This window comes from Podarcis muralis, chromosome 11 (assembly GCF_964188315.1).
Source record: "Podarcis muralis chromosome 11, rPodMur119.hap1.1, whole genome shotgun sequence".
NCBI classification, from domain to species: domain Eukaryota; kingdom Metazoa; phylum Chordata; class Lepidosauria; order Squamata; family Lacertidae; genus Podarcis; species Podarcis muralis.
This window is the reverse complement of record NC_135665.1, coordinates 40159193-40176011: the sequence shown is the minus strand read 5'-3', so window position 1 is coordinate 40176011 and position 16819 is coordinate 40159193. Positions and strand designations below refer to the sequence as shown.

The following is a 16819-nucleotide window of genomic DNA, read 5'->3' as shown; positions in this document are numbered from 1 at the left end:
ACTATTAAAAGTTTCTGAAAGAGCTGCTTATATTATTCAGCCATATATAGAGAGTGGCTTGTGTTCACTCTATATTCATATCAGCTCAGGCGGCTAGTATTAGACCATATAGCAGAGTCCTCTTAGAAAATTCAGAAAGTAGGCCAAGTTCAGTTAATTTAAACTTCAAGGGGAAATGCAGGCAAAGAGTATGAAAAAGCTATAGAGATTTGACCTTTGAAACCCAGTAATTTTCAAGCCATATTGGGTTTGATTATTATTTTCTTCTTGTCTGTATAGAAACAACATCTTTTATAGCTTATTGACAAGCATTGATTGAAGGTTCTAGTGCAGTTCTATTTGTTTCTCTTCCAGGTACAAATTCTTCTCAGAGTAGCTCTCCAAGTTCAAGTGCACCCAATTCTCCAGCTGGTTCTGGGCATATTAGGCCCAGCACACTTCATGGTTTGGGGCCCAAGCTCGGTGGGCAAAGATACAGGTCAGGAAGACGCAAATCAGCTGGCAGCATTCCTCTCTCTCCTTTGGCACGGACGCCTTCTCCAACACCTCAACCAACATCTCCTCAGCGGTCTCCATCACCTTTACTGGGGCATTCAATTGGAAACACAAAAATAGCTCAGGCTTTCCCTTCAAAAATGCACTCTCCTCCCACTATTGTCAGGCACATAGTGAGGCCTAAGAGTGCAGAACCACCAAGGTCTCCTTTGCTCAAGAGGGTTCAGTCAGAAGAGAAACTTGCCCCTTCTTATGGCACTGACAAGAAACACTTGTGCTCTCGCAAGCACAGCCTGGAAGTAACTCAGGAAGAAGTTAATAGAGAGGTATCTCAACGGGATACAACCCTCCAGAGCCTGGAGGAGAATGTTTCTGATGTGCCATCACTCACACGAGTGAGACCTGCTGAACAAGGCTGCCTGAAACGTCCCATTTCCAGGAAGTTGGGCAGGCAAGAATCTGTTGATGAGCTGGATAAAGAAAAATTAAAGGTTAAGATAGTTGTGAAGAAGCAAGATCTGGCAGAGAAACAGGAATATTTGCAGAAAGCAAGCACCGTACATGAAATTTGTGGTGAATCAGAAAACCCAGTTGCCTCATGCTTAGAAGAGAGAGATGGCAAAAAAGCATTTCAGAAAGCTTTGGAAAGATCAAACCACTTTGAAGCTAAAATTGCAGCTCTGGAGACAGAGTCAGTAGGTGGCATGCTAAAAGACACCCTTCAGAAGAATGCAAGCATGAGATCAAATGATTGTACTGCTTTGGATGCGCACACACCATGTCATGGGCCTCCGCTTAATGAGCTCAGTCATTTGTCTTATGACTTCAAAAGAATCCCCCCTCCATGTACATTGCAAAATGTTCTGCCTCACTCATCTGACAAGATGCCGAATGGGAAAGGAGAAAATGTAGATAAAACTGCACCGACAAAAGAACCTGTCAAATTTGAAAGATTAGATAGTAAGCTTGCAAATATTGATTATCTCCGGAAGAAAATGTCCTTTGAAGAAAAAGATGACAACTCCTGTCCAGTGCTAAAGTCCAAACTGACACCAAGTGTACATGAATGCCATCAGCTGAGTGCAGTCAGACCTATAAACATGCTGCAAGATTCCACCTCGGTGACTGAAAGCCGATCATTTATTAGCAGTCCTCATGCCACTCAGATTAACTCCGTTCCTTTCATTCCTCTCAAAGGATTGACTGGCCGAACAGAAGCTGGTGTGGAGAAATCAGCCTTGATTTCCACAGAGTCACCTGTCCGAAAGAGTCCTTCAGAATATAAGTTAGAAGGGAGGTCTGTGTCTTGCTTGAAGCCAATTGAAGGAACCTTAGATATTGCTTTAATTTCTGGGCCACAATCTTCAAAGACAGAAGTGTCTTCATGTGCAGTTGCAGGGGGCCAAAATGCCAAAAACGATGGCCAACCACTCATCTGCCAAGGAGGCATCGGTGTAAAGGTTGAGCCGTCTTGTCAGAAAGTGCAGCCACCAGCCTTTCAACAGTCCACTCCTTATGAATCTAATCTGCTAAAGTTCCAGTCTCCAAAGCCAAATAAAAGTACTCAGAGCTCACCAGCAATGCCTGTGACCACTGAACAGCAGTCAGAAAAGACACTTTCCAATTTCAGTGCTAAATGTGACCCCTCTGTAAAGGTGATTAATCAAAAGAAAGAGGTTATTCAGCTTTCAGCACATGAGGCTAAATCCAGCAGTTCCCAAAACCAGAGTTCCACCTTGACAAGTTGCAAATCTGCCCATGCACAGGGAAATCCCGAGAAAGCCAAACGGAAGGAGAAGAAAACCTACAAAGAAGGACCAGACAACCACACAAGGCCTCAACCAAGTGAGAGCATCCTTCCAGAGAAGCCTAAGGCAGTTGAGGTTTCTCCATCAAAGAAATCTGTTACAGACGTGTCACCAAATCAGGATGCAAAACGCATTCAGAGGTATTCCTTTGATTCAGCTGCTCAGCAGCAAATACGTGGAATAGCAAAAGTACAAATAGCAAGCTCGAAAACAAAGTTCAAAGATGTGCTCAAGCCATCGGTAAAAGAGGATGATAACACCACTAGAGACTATTCAGCAAATGAGTTGGGCCTGCAGAAAGCAAGTGGATGTTCCAAGCCTGAAGCATCACTTCTGGCTGGTGCAACCGTGCAAACGGACCAGGGGGGAAAAGAACAGAAGCAGCCCAAAAATGCGGAGCCTCCAGCTGGTAACAAAGAGGCCAGCATTGCTTCTAGGCAACAAGGTAGCAATTCTGATCTTCCCGCTGCAAAAGAATTATTAAACAGGCCCTGTGTAGTGGATGCTCCTGGTTGCTGCAGCATTAAAGATAATATGAGACCTGCAACATACATGGAAAATAGCACTGTTAAATCTAGACCAGTTCCTGACACTTGTTTCTCGAAACTGAAACATTCTGAAAAACAGACACAAAAGCAAATAGCTACAAATGTAAAAGAAAAAGAAACTGGCCCTCATGCTTTGGCCAGCTCTGTGAAGGAGGGGAAAAACATCAATAAGTCTGCACTGGATTCTTTTTCACACCCTCCAAGCTCTCGGAGAAAGCTAAATAATGAGCAAATGCAGGCAGAAAGGCATCTGGTCATAGAATGTGGGTCAGAACCCTCAATCCACATCAATAGCACCTTGCCTGAAAAACAGCTTAAATCCTCCAATAAAAAGCAGGCGGCGGCGGCAGCCCCAGATGGCGCTAAGCATTTTCAGAGGCAAGAGATGGCAAGTTTAAACGATCCTGTTGATCAAAAGCCATTCAGTATGCGCACCAAGCAGAGCACGCCTCCCAAGACATCGTCAGCTGTAAAAGAGGGCTCCCCGTTGAGCAAACCGGCCGACAAGAGCCTGAACATTCAGGCCACCTCTGCGGAAATGCAACCTGAAGGGGGGAAATGCACCGATGCACTTTATTTCCAAACTGACCATGGGAAGCCAGATCCTAACCTTTCCCTTCTTAGCTGTGATGCCAGAGGAAAAGCAGTGGAAAAGGCAGTCACGGGTGCGAAGAACTTTCAAGACACTAAAGGAAAAGGGCACATGAATCAAAAGCAGCTACCCGAGGGGAGCAAGCAGCATGCTGCAAAACATTCCTCCACCCCTGCTTTGCAGAGTTCATGTCGCGCAGCTTCAAAGCAGCTTGAGTGCCCACCCAGCTTCCCTGAATCTAGGCCGGAAGCCCCTGTTCTGCCTTCAGCAAAGGCTAGCCTGGGGTCCCCCGAGCCACTTGCACTGAGCAGCAGGGAAGTGAAAAAGCAAGCCAGCTCTTCCTCAGCGGATGGCAGGGCAGAAATGACTAAAAGTGTTTCCCTGTTGGGCTTGCACTATACTCCGTCCCCTGCGGAAGAGAACATTCCCACTTCAGACTTGGCGGGGAAGCACAAAAGCCAAGAGAGGTCTCACTCTGCTGTGGACATGAAGGGGAAAGACCCCGGTCTGCCTCAGTCTTCTGCCGCCAGAAAACCGAATGTAGGTAAAGATTTACCAAAGTCAGGGACTCCAGCTGACTCTCCCAATGCACTTTCAGCCGACAAAGACTCTGCCCGGCCGAGGCGAGGAAAAGACACCTCCCGAAGCAGCCCTCACAAAAAACCCTCCCAATAGCAAGACGTGCAAATAGGACTGCTTAGTTGAAAACCTAGTGTCTTGTCTTACCTTCAGCACTGTGTAGTATTTTCTTGCAGAAAAAAATATTCAGCGCCACTTAAGCAGGGTGTGTAAAGAAAGGACTCGTTTCCTTCCCCCCTCAAAATTCCTTCCCAAATGTAACCGGTTAAACTGTTACCATATTGTATTTGTACAAAAATACTTTTACAATTTGAGAGACAGGTTGTGGGCGGGGTGGGGTGACAAATTATCTGTAAATACTTACTAGTGTGTATCGTTTAGAATGTAGTGTCTCTACTTTGCTGCTGATTGCATTGTTTACTGTATCTTTTTAATGATAGTTGCTTTGCCACTAGTTTGCCATAATTTAAGAAGAAGCAGATTTACTAAAACTTGGGGCTAGACGGAACCCACAAATATATATTGGTCTGAAGGGAGAAGAAAGATGCTCCATTCTTTCCTTGTTCAAAAAGCTGCGCACAACTCTAAAATAGAAGAAGTGATAAATCTAATGACTTTCAGTGAATTTAGAATTGTATTTAAGAGCAGCAAGGTTGGTATTATTGTAGTGAGCTAACTTTGCCAGTTAAAACTGGAGCTCTTCAGTACACAATTTCTGCCTCTTGTGTAGACTATGTGCATGATTGGGAAAGAGAGGTCTCCATTATCATGGGTACACCATCCCATTCACAATATAGTTTTCTGGTAATATGAAATTGCCCTGTGTTCTTTCACCTCATCCTGGGCTTTAGACTAAAATACCTTTCCTGCTGCCTTGATTCAGCTCACATTTGTTTCTGTCCAGGCCTTTCTGGTATGAAGAACATACAGATGTGCATGGCATAAAGTGTTGAAACAATTTTCATGTACACAAATGAATCATCTTTGTCATGATAGGAAGATTTGAGCATTTAGCAGTTCAGCTTTCTTTTCTATTTTATGACAAAAGTGGTGGAGGCGTTTTTCAGCATTGTATCTAGATGATATATCAAACACCTGATAACATTTTAATACCTAGCTGGGGCCTTATGTTGTAGATTAATCTTGCTGTTTTTAGCAAGTCATCCTAGGTTTAACATTCTTCTTGAAGTACATTAAGTAGCTCTATACATTTCATATTGTGATCTTTATTTGTATGCAAAAGAAGTAAATGTATTTTTTTTAATGAAAAAGGCATTCTTTTGTAGAAAAACTGGGGGCTGTTGGAGCTTTTTGGTGCTAGAATGTTGGTGTTCTTTTTACTTTTTGCTAAGCCTTATGTGAATTTTGTGTATAGTGGAATATGTCGAATTTGTCTGATTAAATTTGGAGGGAAAGTATTTGGTTTTTTGGAAACATGTACAGCAACACTCCAGAAAGATTATCACAGATAAGTATGCTAAAACGACTGGGATCCACAAAACAATTGTGCTTTTTTCTTCTATATTTCCTTGCAAAAGCTCATTTAATGCTGACCCTCCTTCAGGGCATTTCCCCCGCTCCCCGCACACCATTTCCCTAGCTATATTTACCCAAGCATAACCCAATTATGAATTGGCTGCTTGTAAGGTATTTACAAGTATGCTAAATGCATTTTCCTGAGAAAAATGAGTAAACCAATTGGGATTTTGTTCATTTTTGAAATCCTTGTTAAGAAAATAAAATTACCAGCAAGTCCCTGTAATTTTCCATACAGTGATGGAATATTCTTTTTCTTTCCATGTGCTCATGAATTATTAAAATCAACTGGGGGAAAACATTTTGAAGTGAGTGGTTCTAGCATTTATAGCCTATATCTGTGCTTTGGGGGTTGAAATAATTAAACACTAATGCACTCCAAAATCATGACATTTCTATCTGGGAGTTATCCCATAGTTTACATTTGCTTGCAAGTTAAAAAAACCTTCCACTTGTTTCCCTTAAAGCACACCTCTTGTTTACAAATGTATCTTTTTATGTATATTTTGTATAGTGCTTTATCACTTCTGCCAAATACTTCCCGCCTATTTTAGAAATGTAGTGGCACCTAAGCTTGCATTCATGTAGTTTCCTTGTTCTTGATGTTTACCTTACAGTGAACTGTTAGAGATCCTCTTTAGTGTGTACTCTTTTGTCAGTCTATGTGTTGGTTGTATATTAGAATGACCCTTTGTAGTTCTTCCTACTGTAGATTATCAAATTATTAAAAAAAAAAAGTTAGGATCTGTGCAATAAAGTGTTTGCAGTCTTATTTTCTTTAAGAAATCCACATGGATGACCTAACCTTTGGGTATTGAATAAAAGTATTTATACTTATGAAGAACATTAAAATAAAACTGAGCATGAAAGGGAATTGAGTCTGTTTCTTGAACTGGCTTCCTTGAATTTTCACCAAATATACGTCTATAAATGCACAAGCAGAAAAGAAAGGAGGAGTCCATACAGCATAGCCTTTTGTTCCACTGATAAAACATATTCCCTTCTCATGTGAATTGCATAAGAGGACATTGCAGATAGCCAGAGGCTGCTATTGGGCAACAGCCCCCTGGGTCCCAGCCCCCCCCCCCTGTTCACACATTAAGCAGGGGAAAGCATACGTGCATGGGCTTTCCACACTTTCTGGGTTCCAGAACACTTGGGGAAACTGGTGCATGTAGAAGTGGTCACACAGAGACTTTTCCCTGTAGACAGCCACACCTAACTGCACAACCTCGGGGCAAGGCTAGCAGTGAAACCCCACAGTCCCCTTCTTTGTGTGAAAAGGGTATAAATGACCAAATAACATAGTGACAAGGGGCCACAAAAAGTGGTTTCCCCCCCTGTTTGGATGCCAGGTGATGGTTTCGGCTATATAAAAATTGCCACTATTGTTTTGACATTTCTGAGTTTCCTTTCCTATTACGTGCTTGAAGTAACGTTTAGTTGAAACACAAAGTAGTATGTGTATAATCGGCTAGAATGCTTAATATCAGGACACTTGTTTTGCTCTGCCCTCATGAACCATTCTTGAACCCTCAAGGGGGTGGGGGGTGAACTGCTGCGGTTTGCTGTGGTGCCCCCACAGTATGCCTAAATATAGAAGAATGAAATAGCAACCACAGCAAACTGGGATAATGCAGGACTGCAGACTGAATTCCTCTATCGGACAAAGGACTGTGGATGTGAGAGGTGGAGGGCAGGGCAGGAGGAGACAGAGACTCAACATGGCCTCTACTAAAGCAGCAACAAAGCGGGGGGGGGGGGGAGAGAATGGAAGAAGAGAGAAAAAGAGGTCCAACCGCCAGCAGGGGAGGGGAGGAAGAGTGATGGAGTGGCAACTCAAGTACAACCATCTCTTGTACTGGCCCTACTCGGCAGGGTAAAATGGGGAGGCTTTAACTCCCTTTGTGCAGCAAATAAATAGATGGATCTAGGTAGGTCCTGGAATAAAATACATATGGCTGCCACACCACATCCAGTTTAGCCCTTATTTGTGTGTGTAATATTTACCCTCTTTAACCCCTGTGAGAAAACATTAAACAAACAGTAATGAAAAAGAGAACTGCCTTGCTGTTTATTATTGTGGCATTTTTATTCCAAATATGGAAGCCTTGGCTAAGTACTTCTGAGTACTTTCAAGCTTTTTCTTGTCCAGGAGTCTTCCTTGCCAAGTGTAAAATGACCACCTAGGAGAAAACAACTGCCTTACATTTTTCAGGTTAAGATACTGTCAACCTTACCCTGACCTGGTGCACTGTGAGGTGGTTAATTTTAGCCTCCTATATGGCACTGAGAATGAATTCTACCTGGAAAATGCAAGACCAAACAGTAAATTCTGGCTTTCTCTTATTTCCATACCTTGCAGTGATTTCCTTTGCCATGTTATCTCATGTCAAAAACAAGTTGACCAAATGCAGTACAGGCAACTCATGATTTAGGTGCACCTGAATGATGCGCGATCACACACATGCACACTGCACCAAACCTGAAAACAGCCCCAAAACGTCATAAAGATGTCATGAAAAGGGGTTGGGGGTGGAGCAGAGTGGGCTTTTGATTGCATGGGTTCAGAATGGAACCCCCATGCAAAACGAGGACTGCCTGTACAGTCAACAACAACTGGAACAAAAATTAGTATTAGAAAGTGAAATTCCCTTATAAGCATCTTCCTACTAATTTGTTGGCTTTTGTTACTCTTCTGTATCTTTTCTTTCTCCAGGAACTCAAAGCTGTTGGTAGTTTCTCCTTAAAAAACGTATGATCAAAATGAAGGTCACTACAATTACTGCTATCGTAACAAAGGCAATCAATACTACTTGAGCAGTGCTAAACCCACAGGACAGATTTATAGAGAGGAGCTTAGAGCCCGCTAGTGATTTGGGCTCTGAGCACACTGTCTCTTCAGAGTCTTCAATTTTATCTATGTTTTGCTTGTACCAAGTTAATAATCCAATATTGGAACAGGTGCATTCCAGTGGATTGTAACTTAAATTGATTACACTCTGGCCAGATAGGTTAGTCAACATATCACGTGGGATAATATGGATCCTATTGTTGGCAAAATTGAGATATATGTTTCTGAGGCTGGAAAATGCATCTGAACTGAATGCAATAAGATTGTTGTGGCTCAAGTCCATGTGTTTTAACTTCTTGAGGCTAGAAAATGCCTTGGTTTGTATAGCCGACAATTTGCAGGAAGATAACGTTAACACTTCCAAATTGGGTGCCTGCTGAAAGAGGTTGTCTTCCAGGATGGTCTTGGATTCGAAGTTATTTCCATTCAGCTTCAAGACAATAAGATTCTCCAAACCTTGTAAAATGTGCGGGATATTGAGATCAATTTTAGAGTAAGAAAGGTTCAGAATCTGCAAAAAATGCAGGTTGCAGAAGGGTCCTTGAGAAGCGTTGATGAGAATCTGTGTGGAAGTGAGGTCCAGAACCTTCAGGTTAATGGTTTCATTGAACGCTGCATTGTGGAACCTGAGCTTGCTATTGTAGCTCAGGTTGAGGTGTTGCAAGCTGCTCAGGCCACGGAGCGGCTTGCTGCAGCAGTCGGCGCTTTCTATTTGAGATCTGCTGAAGTCAAGGTGTTGCAGTTTCGACAAAGACCCTAGGCACCCAGATCCCAAATCCAAGCCTTTCAGATTCCCTCTGAGAGAAATATGGGTGAGGTTGGGGAAAGCAGAAGCCCTGATATTGCAAAGGTGCTCAAATTTATTCTTGTCGAGATTGAGTTCCCTCAGGAAATTCAACTGAACCAGGCCAGTGGGTAGTTCGCCGATGTCTGTGTGGGCCATGTCCAACTTTTGGAGTTTGGCCAAACACTGGAATGTGTCAGCTGAGAAGTATAGGAAATGGCGATACGGCAGATAGAGGTAGTCAACAGAGATGTTGCAGATACCCTGCAACATGGTGGGAGTTATGGGAAGGGCATCTCTATCCAAAGAATTCCCAAGTCGAAGAGCAACAGTACTGGCATCCTGCAGCCCTTCCAGGATCACCGAAACATTAACACAACGACCAAAATCCAAAGTATAGAAAAAAATGGAACTGAAAGCCTTGGTCTCAATGTGCATAATATCGTTGTCTGCAAGAATGAGAGTCAGATTGCTGACTCGCTTTAATGCCCTTATGTCTTCAGCTGATATTCTTTGTATTATGTTCATCTGAAAATCCAAATATTTGAGGTTCCTCGTTGGAAAATGTGATGGGAGCTCTAGTGATTGGATGTAGTTGTCTTTTAGTATCAGTGTCTCCAAGTTACCCAGGCCCTGCATTGGGATGGATGATAAACTACTGAGTCCTGTTTGGGTCAGGTCAAGGTGTTTCAGAGAGAGAGGTCCAGAGAATGCTCTGTCTGCCAGAAACAGAAGATTGTTTCCAGTCAAGATGATTGTCTCCAGGTGAGCGTTGTTTCCGAAGGCATCCTCATATACCCAGTTAATTTGACACCTTAAAAAACAAAAACAAAAAAAAACACACACACAAAAGTCTAGCATTCAAACACCGCAACTGTATATGCTTATCTTATTAATATACATCTATGGAAACAATAAAAATGGATTTCCTGCTTTTGTTTACATTTTTAATGAGAGGAGAACAATACAACTGGCACAGCTGTAAATGGGATCATATTTTGCACCAACCTAAATAGGCAGTGAACATTAACACTGCAATTCATTGTCTCTCAGCACAATAATTTATCTTTGCACAATGAAACATTTTCTCCTCCTCTCTTCCCCCCATGTGTGCCCTAAATCTGTTCTAGGGCTTCCCAAACCCTCTGGAGCAGATCTGGGGAGGGAGAAATTCCAATGAACAGATGTGCATGGATGGGTACCCAAGTTGTGTGCCTGTTTTTAATCAATGAGGGTCTCTGCTAATTTCAGGCTGAGCATGAACCGCTGCACCTTTTTGTAGCCATGCACTGTGTTCCAGGAACATTCCAATGCACCCACTTGCATAAATCCTTGTAAGTCATATAATACAGGGGAGGGTATGCCAGTGTGCCAAAGCATTTGCTTTTGCAATTTTGTTGGAAGAGCAGCTTTTCACACTCCTCAGCTATTCTCTGAAGTTGAGGCGTTTGTTCTCCTTGCCTCTTCATTTGGTTTTGGCAGCACAATTTGTATGAAAAACAGAATTCTGAGTGCAGGTACAGGGCAGTAAGTTTTGTATGTTTGCTGTTTGTTCCAGCATGAACCATTAGTGCCTGTGTAGCGGGGGGGGGGGGGGGGGGCTTAATTCTCACCCCGGCAAGCAAACCAAGCAGAAATGTAAGAGGAGGGTTCAGCCTGATTTAGGAGATATACAGTGAGTAATACTGCTATTTCCCTAGAAGAAACCAGTGCCATTTCCCGACACTGGCCATATTGTGGTTTATCCTGTTTCCTCTTTCCTTGCAAGATAGCTCAGTCAGTTCATATATATGTCAAGAAACAAAATATGCTCCCAGAGTTTCTCATCTAGGACTTCTTTCAATACTCTACTGCAGGGTAATGAAGCAAGTTCTATGAATTTCTGGTCTTGTAATATGTGTGCCTTGGTAGGGTTTGGTTTTGCCTTTCAGGTGATTTTGCATAGCATTATAGGACTTCAGGCAGCAGTTTTAGGTGTCAGTTCTAGGCTGCACATGGCATAACATTAGGTAATAGCACTGCACAGGTTGTGACTGTCTAAAGGCTGGCGTCAGTTTACCACAACTACAAAATTTTCTAACAAGTATCGATTCACAGTGCAATGGCTTGTGGGACCAGGTTTGGGTAGGTGAGAGTTCTAGCTTTGAGGCTGTAACCACAAGTACCACTTGCTTGAAAAGTTGAAGTGAAAGTCCCAATTTGCACAAAAAGAGGTGAGGACAAAGATCTAGCATACCTTGTCAAGTCTAAATACACCAGATCTTTCAGCTTGCTGAGTGTTGATTGCTGAAGGGAATACAGGAAGTTGAAGCTGAAATCAAGGACTTGGGTTATGTTAGGTAGTTGCTCAGGAATCTCTTTCAGTCCCAGATCTTCACAACTGTAGCTTCTGTTAGCAATAAGCTGTAAAAATTACACACAGTTTTATGGATCCGCACATATTGATGCACAGAGATGCATTAATGCAACAGAGATGTGTGCATCTCTGTTGGCAGAATGCAATCTCTTGTAATTGGGGTTTGTAAATAAATAAATAAAATTCATTTGAAACTTCTAATATTGCCCCATCTCTGTATTGGTCTGACTCTGTACCAATGCCAAAAATGGACTCTGCCTGGGAATCTGACATGCTATCTCCTTTTTATTTTTGCATGGAAGGCGAAGTGTATATGTTGTTGTTGTTTAGTCGTTTAGTCGTGTCCGACTCTTCTGTGTATAAGTATTGTGCCACAAATTATTTTGTTATTGTAGTAACAGTATCAGCAAGGGCCTTTTGTAGTTTTCAGACACTCTGGTGTTTGTATCTGAAATCAAAGGCAATAGTCCGGGTGATGCTGGTGACTTCTTTAATTGTCAGACAACTTACAAATTTTGAGAACTATAAAAGGAAGGCAAACCTGAGGGGATTTCTCCTCACATTCTGGACCCTGCTTTTGGCACCTCCACGCCAGCTCATATTTTATCTAAGGTGATACAGGCTTTATTCATATCTGTAAGAAAACTGCCCGGCAGATAAGTGATGAGAGGGACCCTCTCCCAAAATGTCCAGTCCAGGCTGCATCTTTTCACAGCTGTGTTGGCTTAAAAAAGTGTTAGAGGGGGTCTTTCAAATGACTGAGGCTGCAATGGGATTCCTGAATAGAAAGGCATAGGGTTCTGCTTTGAGTGTCACTTTTAATTTGATCTGGACTCTTCTTTCTGAAACTCTGTATATGGGGGAGGGGAAGAGACTACACCAGCAGACGACATAAGATATTAGAGTCAATATAATGCTATGTGACTGGCACTGTCAAAATCAGGGCAAACCAGGCTGGTCACAAAAAGTAGTTGGATACAGAACCCGTGGCCACACACTGCCTTGTTGCATTGCAGGAGTGAGGCCAAAATTTGACCCCCACCCATTTGCCAGCCCTTGAGTTGCCTTCCCAAAGCTGGATAAGCAAGGCACCAGGATTTGGGAAGCAGGTGTGAGCCTCTGGCGGGCCCTCCCACCTTCCCAAAGCTGAAAAAGTGCTAACTAGAATTTGCGAAGGAGGCTGGAGGACCCTGTTAGGACCCTGTCAGAGCCCTCACACCTCCTTCCCAAAGCCCAGCGCCTCACTTACGCAGCTTTGGGAACACAGTGCCAGGGCTGGATGGTGTCATGGGCCAGGAGACAGCTTCACCTATTGAACAGCAGCCTGAAGGGGAGAGAAGGTGCAGTGACTCCACCTGCAGCTGATCAGCCTTCAAGGACTCAGAGGAGAAGGCACTGATGAGAACCAGCTGGCTTCAGCCACCTTAAGCAGAGCTTCCAGCAGCAGTCAGAGGCTGCTAACAACACTTGTAGTTCCTGGTCCTATATTGCTGCTTTCTGCTCGTCTTGACACTTGACCCCATGATCTTTGGATTTTCTGACCCCAGACCATCTGACCACATGGGTTGCTGTTCACCCAACCCTAGGACTGAACCTGACTTCGGATGCTGATTCTGCCTCCAGGCAAGTACACCTCAGAGACTCTTCTGGTTGGCTGGCCTCCACTGAGCCCTGCATGTTGTTGCTTAGCAATGAGATTACAACAAGTGGGAGCATCAAATGTTTCTGAGGGGCACCAAAAAAGGCCTTGAGGGCCACATGTGGCTCTTGGGCCATGTGTTGGACTGCCTTGGTCTCAATGATACTCATAATGGAAACTCCCCAAATCAGACCTGGAAAGGATGTTTTTCTAAACAATGCCGTCTTCAAGTGCAAATTCTAGTGTGGAACTTTGTGTGCTAAAAGCTGCTGTCATTGTTGTTAGGTCTATAAAGGACCTACATACTTATTCAGAGTGAGACCATGGTGTGAATAAGCATTTGGAGCCCTCCCCACAACACCACAGTCCTAGTCCAGATAGGCTCCCGGTGTTTGATATTCTTTCTCTCTTTTTTAAAGCCTATGCGGATGCTAATATTGTGATTAAGATCAATTCTAGTTTGCCCCTATTCAGAGGCCATTCTTAGTTCTGTTACTCCTAATTATCTTTGAAACTGGAGTGGGATCTGTGCCAGATGACAACTATTGCAACAGGTTAAAACGTTAAAGTGAGAAAAATCATTAGAATAATTAAAAGGGGAAGTTAAATGCAAATTTTAGTGCTCCTTTTAGTCTGTAGCTATTTTATCTAGTGGGGGGACACTGACATTTTTTTCCTGCTACTGTATAGAAAATGCCACCTCTTTTAACAAATTCTGAAAGCACATTCAAATACACTAATGAAGTATATTGCTTTTGCAAAGGTAGTTCTTTGATAAGGTGAAAAGCTGAAAGAAATATTAACCTACCTACTGTGCAACTGTGACTTGTCTCCTCTGCTACATCTATCAAGGATGTTACTGCTTGCAGCATAAAGTGTGCAAAAAAAAAAAAAAAAAGGGTCTAGTTCTACCGAAATTAGGTACATTTAAACTGCTTATAAAACAAAGCACCTGTTCGGAAGCCCTGCTGCAAACAGATTAAAGGCACCAGTGGTCTGTTTCATTACAAACCCCCTCTGGTTCCAAAAAACTCCTAGTAAAATGTCCATGTGAGCGCAGTCTGCAAAATATGTGCACTACCTCGAAAATGGGTTCTCCGTCATTGCCTCTCATGTCTACATGTCCGTTTAATCTTAGACACAATTCAGGACAAGATTTTTCAGTCTTGTCCTTTCGCTTATTGATATGCTGCACTGTATGACCTCCCTACAGGAGATGTGCCTGAATCTTTGGTGCAATAGGCAGCAAGAGGCTTACTCCCAATTACTGTGTCAGGGGCGCCATCTCGCCCTCAGTATTGTGGCTGCCCACCCCTACAACGTGGATACGCGATATTACATGCCTGCACATAGTTGTGGTGGGCGGTGGCACAGCAGCTTCTCTTCCTCCTCCTCCTCTCTGCAGCCAGCAAGGCACTGGCAGAGGAAGAGGAGGGGCGAGGGAGCGCACTGCCCCCAGCACCACGATCCTGGTGGGGTGCTATTGCTGCTGCCCCCCCCGCACTGGACGCCATGCCCCCACAGGCAGTGCACCACGCTCCCAGGACATACGCCACACCCCCATGGGTGGTGCGCCATGCCCCCGGGACGCGCCCCACGCCCTCACCTGCTCTCCATCCCCGGTGCAGGAGCATGAAGCTCTGCCACTGCAGCAAGGCACCCTTTTCCATGGGGAGGGGATCAGACTTGCAGGCAGAGCGACTCTGTCTCTGCATCCCAGCCCCCCCCCAGTAAAGGGTGCCTCGCTTGCTGGATGCTGAGGGAGGAACTGAACTGCTTCTCTTTCACAGGCAGTGCCGCTACCTCACGCCGGCTTTTCTCATTGACTTTGTGGGTGCCCAGCCCCCTTCCCCAATTATATTATTGTGGGTGTCCAAGCACCCGTGGCCCCCTGGAGTTGGCTCTATGAACTGTATATAGGATTGCATTCATAGGTTGGAATCCTAAATAAACTTGCCATGCACCAGGGAGCACTGTGCTACTGAACACAGTGAAAATGCATAGCTATAAGGCTAAAATTGCGAGTACAAGAGAATAAATGCCATTAAAACAACGAGAAACATATTTCCAAGTAGATACGCATAGGACTGTCCTTATTAAATCCCACACTAAAATGGCACAGGGTTATCGCTGCTAATTTGTTTCCCTTTTCAGCGAGAAAGGATCCTCGAGGTCTAGAATTTTTTCCTGCCTGAGGCGGGTTTTAGCGAATGTGCTCCGAAGGCACAGCATTGTCCCTGATACTTTTGCCCCACCAACTGCAAATTTCATAGCCCTTTGAAGTAGCCTGATGTTAGCATGCAAGTATTCACTGCCGCAGATTAATTATTGATTCTCTCTTGAAGACGCTTTTCCCCGAATAGAGAGACAAACAAGTTATCACTCACCTCAGTGCACATCATATCTGCTGGCTTGGTTACTTCACAGCTAACATCTAAAAGGCCCATCAGAACCCAGCAGAACGTGCACCAGGCCATTAGGAGGGTTTATTAGATTCTCCACACAGACGAGCTGCGGTAATGGAAGTCAGATGAAAAATAATTTTCCAGAATGGGGGTTTAGAAAGCTTTGTTAAACTGGAGATGTGAGAGACAAAACGGCCGTCACAGCTAAAAAGAAGTTTCCTCTTGAAGCCTAGTCATTTATGGGGCCTGCAGCCAACCTTTCGGTTCCTTTTTTTCTGCCCCACACTTAAATCCTTGCATCATCAGTCTGCCCACTTCTGCATCAAATGTCAGGAGGTAGGCACGTGAAAAGAGGGTTTGGTCTTTGAGGTTAACTTGGTGTCAGTGCTATTTTTCTTTTCTTTTCTTTTCTTTTTTAAAAAAGAGGGGCCAGAACTCACCATGAGCGCTTCCCTTGTTTTCTTATAATGGCAATGGTGCCCACCTGAGAGGTGCCAAAACTGAGTTCCGGCTGAAAAAAAGCCCTGCTTGCTTCATCAGAGGAACGTTCCAAGTGAAGCAAATTAGGTGTCACAGAAGCCTTCCAAATCAAATGTGAGTCGTTTGCTGGGAACATTCTTCTTTCCCCAGTATTTAGGGGTTAACCGCTGTCGATTACACTGCCAAAATGGCACCTTCCTTACACAAGAGGGAGGTATCCACAGGCTCTGAACATTTTTTTTAAACACAAGAACCATTTTTTAAAAATCTGAAGTTGGGTGCAGCTATGTGAGGGACCCCCAAAACAGCCCAGCATTGATTCTGTGGGGGGTGATGTGCTGAAACAGTGACTCAGAGGATTGAGGACAAGTATCCCAGTACCAATGTAAGGAGACTTGTCATCTCATCCCACTGCTGGGAACCAACCCCAGACCAAATGCTGCCCAACCAGTTCAACAACAACAACAACAACAACAACAACAACAACAACAACAACAACAATAATAATAATAATAATAATTTTTTATTTATATCCCACCCTCCCCAGCCAAAGCCTTGCTATGCATGGTCCATTACTGTTGCGGCAGATGGTTTTGTATTTATTTATTTATTTATTTATTTATTTATTTTGTGTGTGTTTCTTTTGAATCTTTTATACCTGTTTTTGCAGCTCACATGAGCTGCCTAATAAAGTGATTTACAATTCAATTATTAAAAACAATTGAATGCAACAATTTCAAAAA

General features: G+C 43.5%; 2 protein-coding genes across 20 annotated transcripts in view; one reads left to right on the top strand and one right to left on the bottom strand.

Annotated features, from left to right (window-relative positions):
- The window catches only part of MAST4 (microtubule associated serine/threonine kinase family member 4), a 197412-nt gene extending 190980 nt beyond the window's left edge, over positions 1–6432 (top strand). For all 19 annotated transcript variants that reach the window (XM_077936321.1, XM_077936320.1, XM_077936318.1 and 16 more), the window contains one exon: positions 355–6432. In XM_077936321.1, coding sequence (XP_077792447.1) covers positions 355–4118 — 3764 coding nt within the window. In that variant the 3' untranslated portion in view covers positions 4119–6432. The remainder of the gene's footprint in view (positions 1–354) is intronic.
- A 1178-nt stretch (positions 6433–7610) lies between these two features.
- On the bottom strand, positions 7611–15865 carry CD180 (CD180 molecule). Its single transcript, XM_028749238.2, has 3 exons — positions 15579–15865; positions 11433–11599; positions 7611–10010 (listed from the first exon to the last, which is right to left on the bottom strand). Exons 1-3 carry the CDS (start codon positions 15666–15668, stop codon positions 8282–8284), a joined length of 1986 nt encoding a protein of 661 aa, XP_028605071.2. The 5' UTR covers positions 15669–15865; the 3' UTR covers positions 7611–8281.
- Between the last annotated feature and the right edge of the window lie 954 nt (positions 15866–16819).

Coding starts and splice junctions, on each gene's coding strand:
- CD180 (XM_028749238.2), bottom strand. CDS start 15,668: ATGGCCTGGTGCACGTTCTGCTGGGTTCTGATGGGCCTTTTAGATGTT. Junction 11,600..15,578: donor CAGATATGATGTGCACTGAG/GTGAGTGATAAC, acceptor TAATTTTTACAG/CTTATTGCTAACAGAAGCTA. Junction 10,011..11,432: donor GTGTATTTAGACTTGACAAG/GTATGCTAGATC, acceptor TTGTTTTTTAAG/GTGTCAAATTAACTGGGTAT.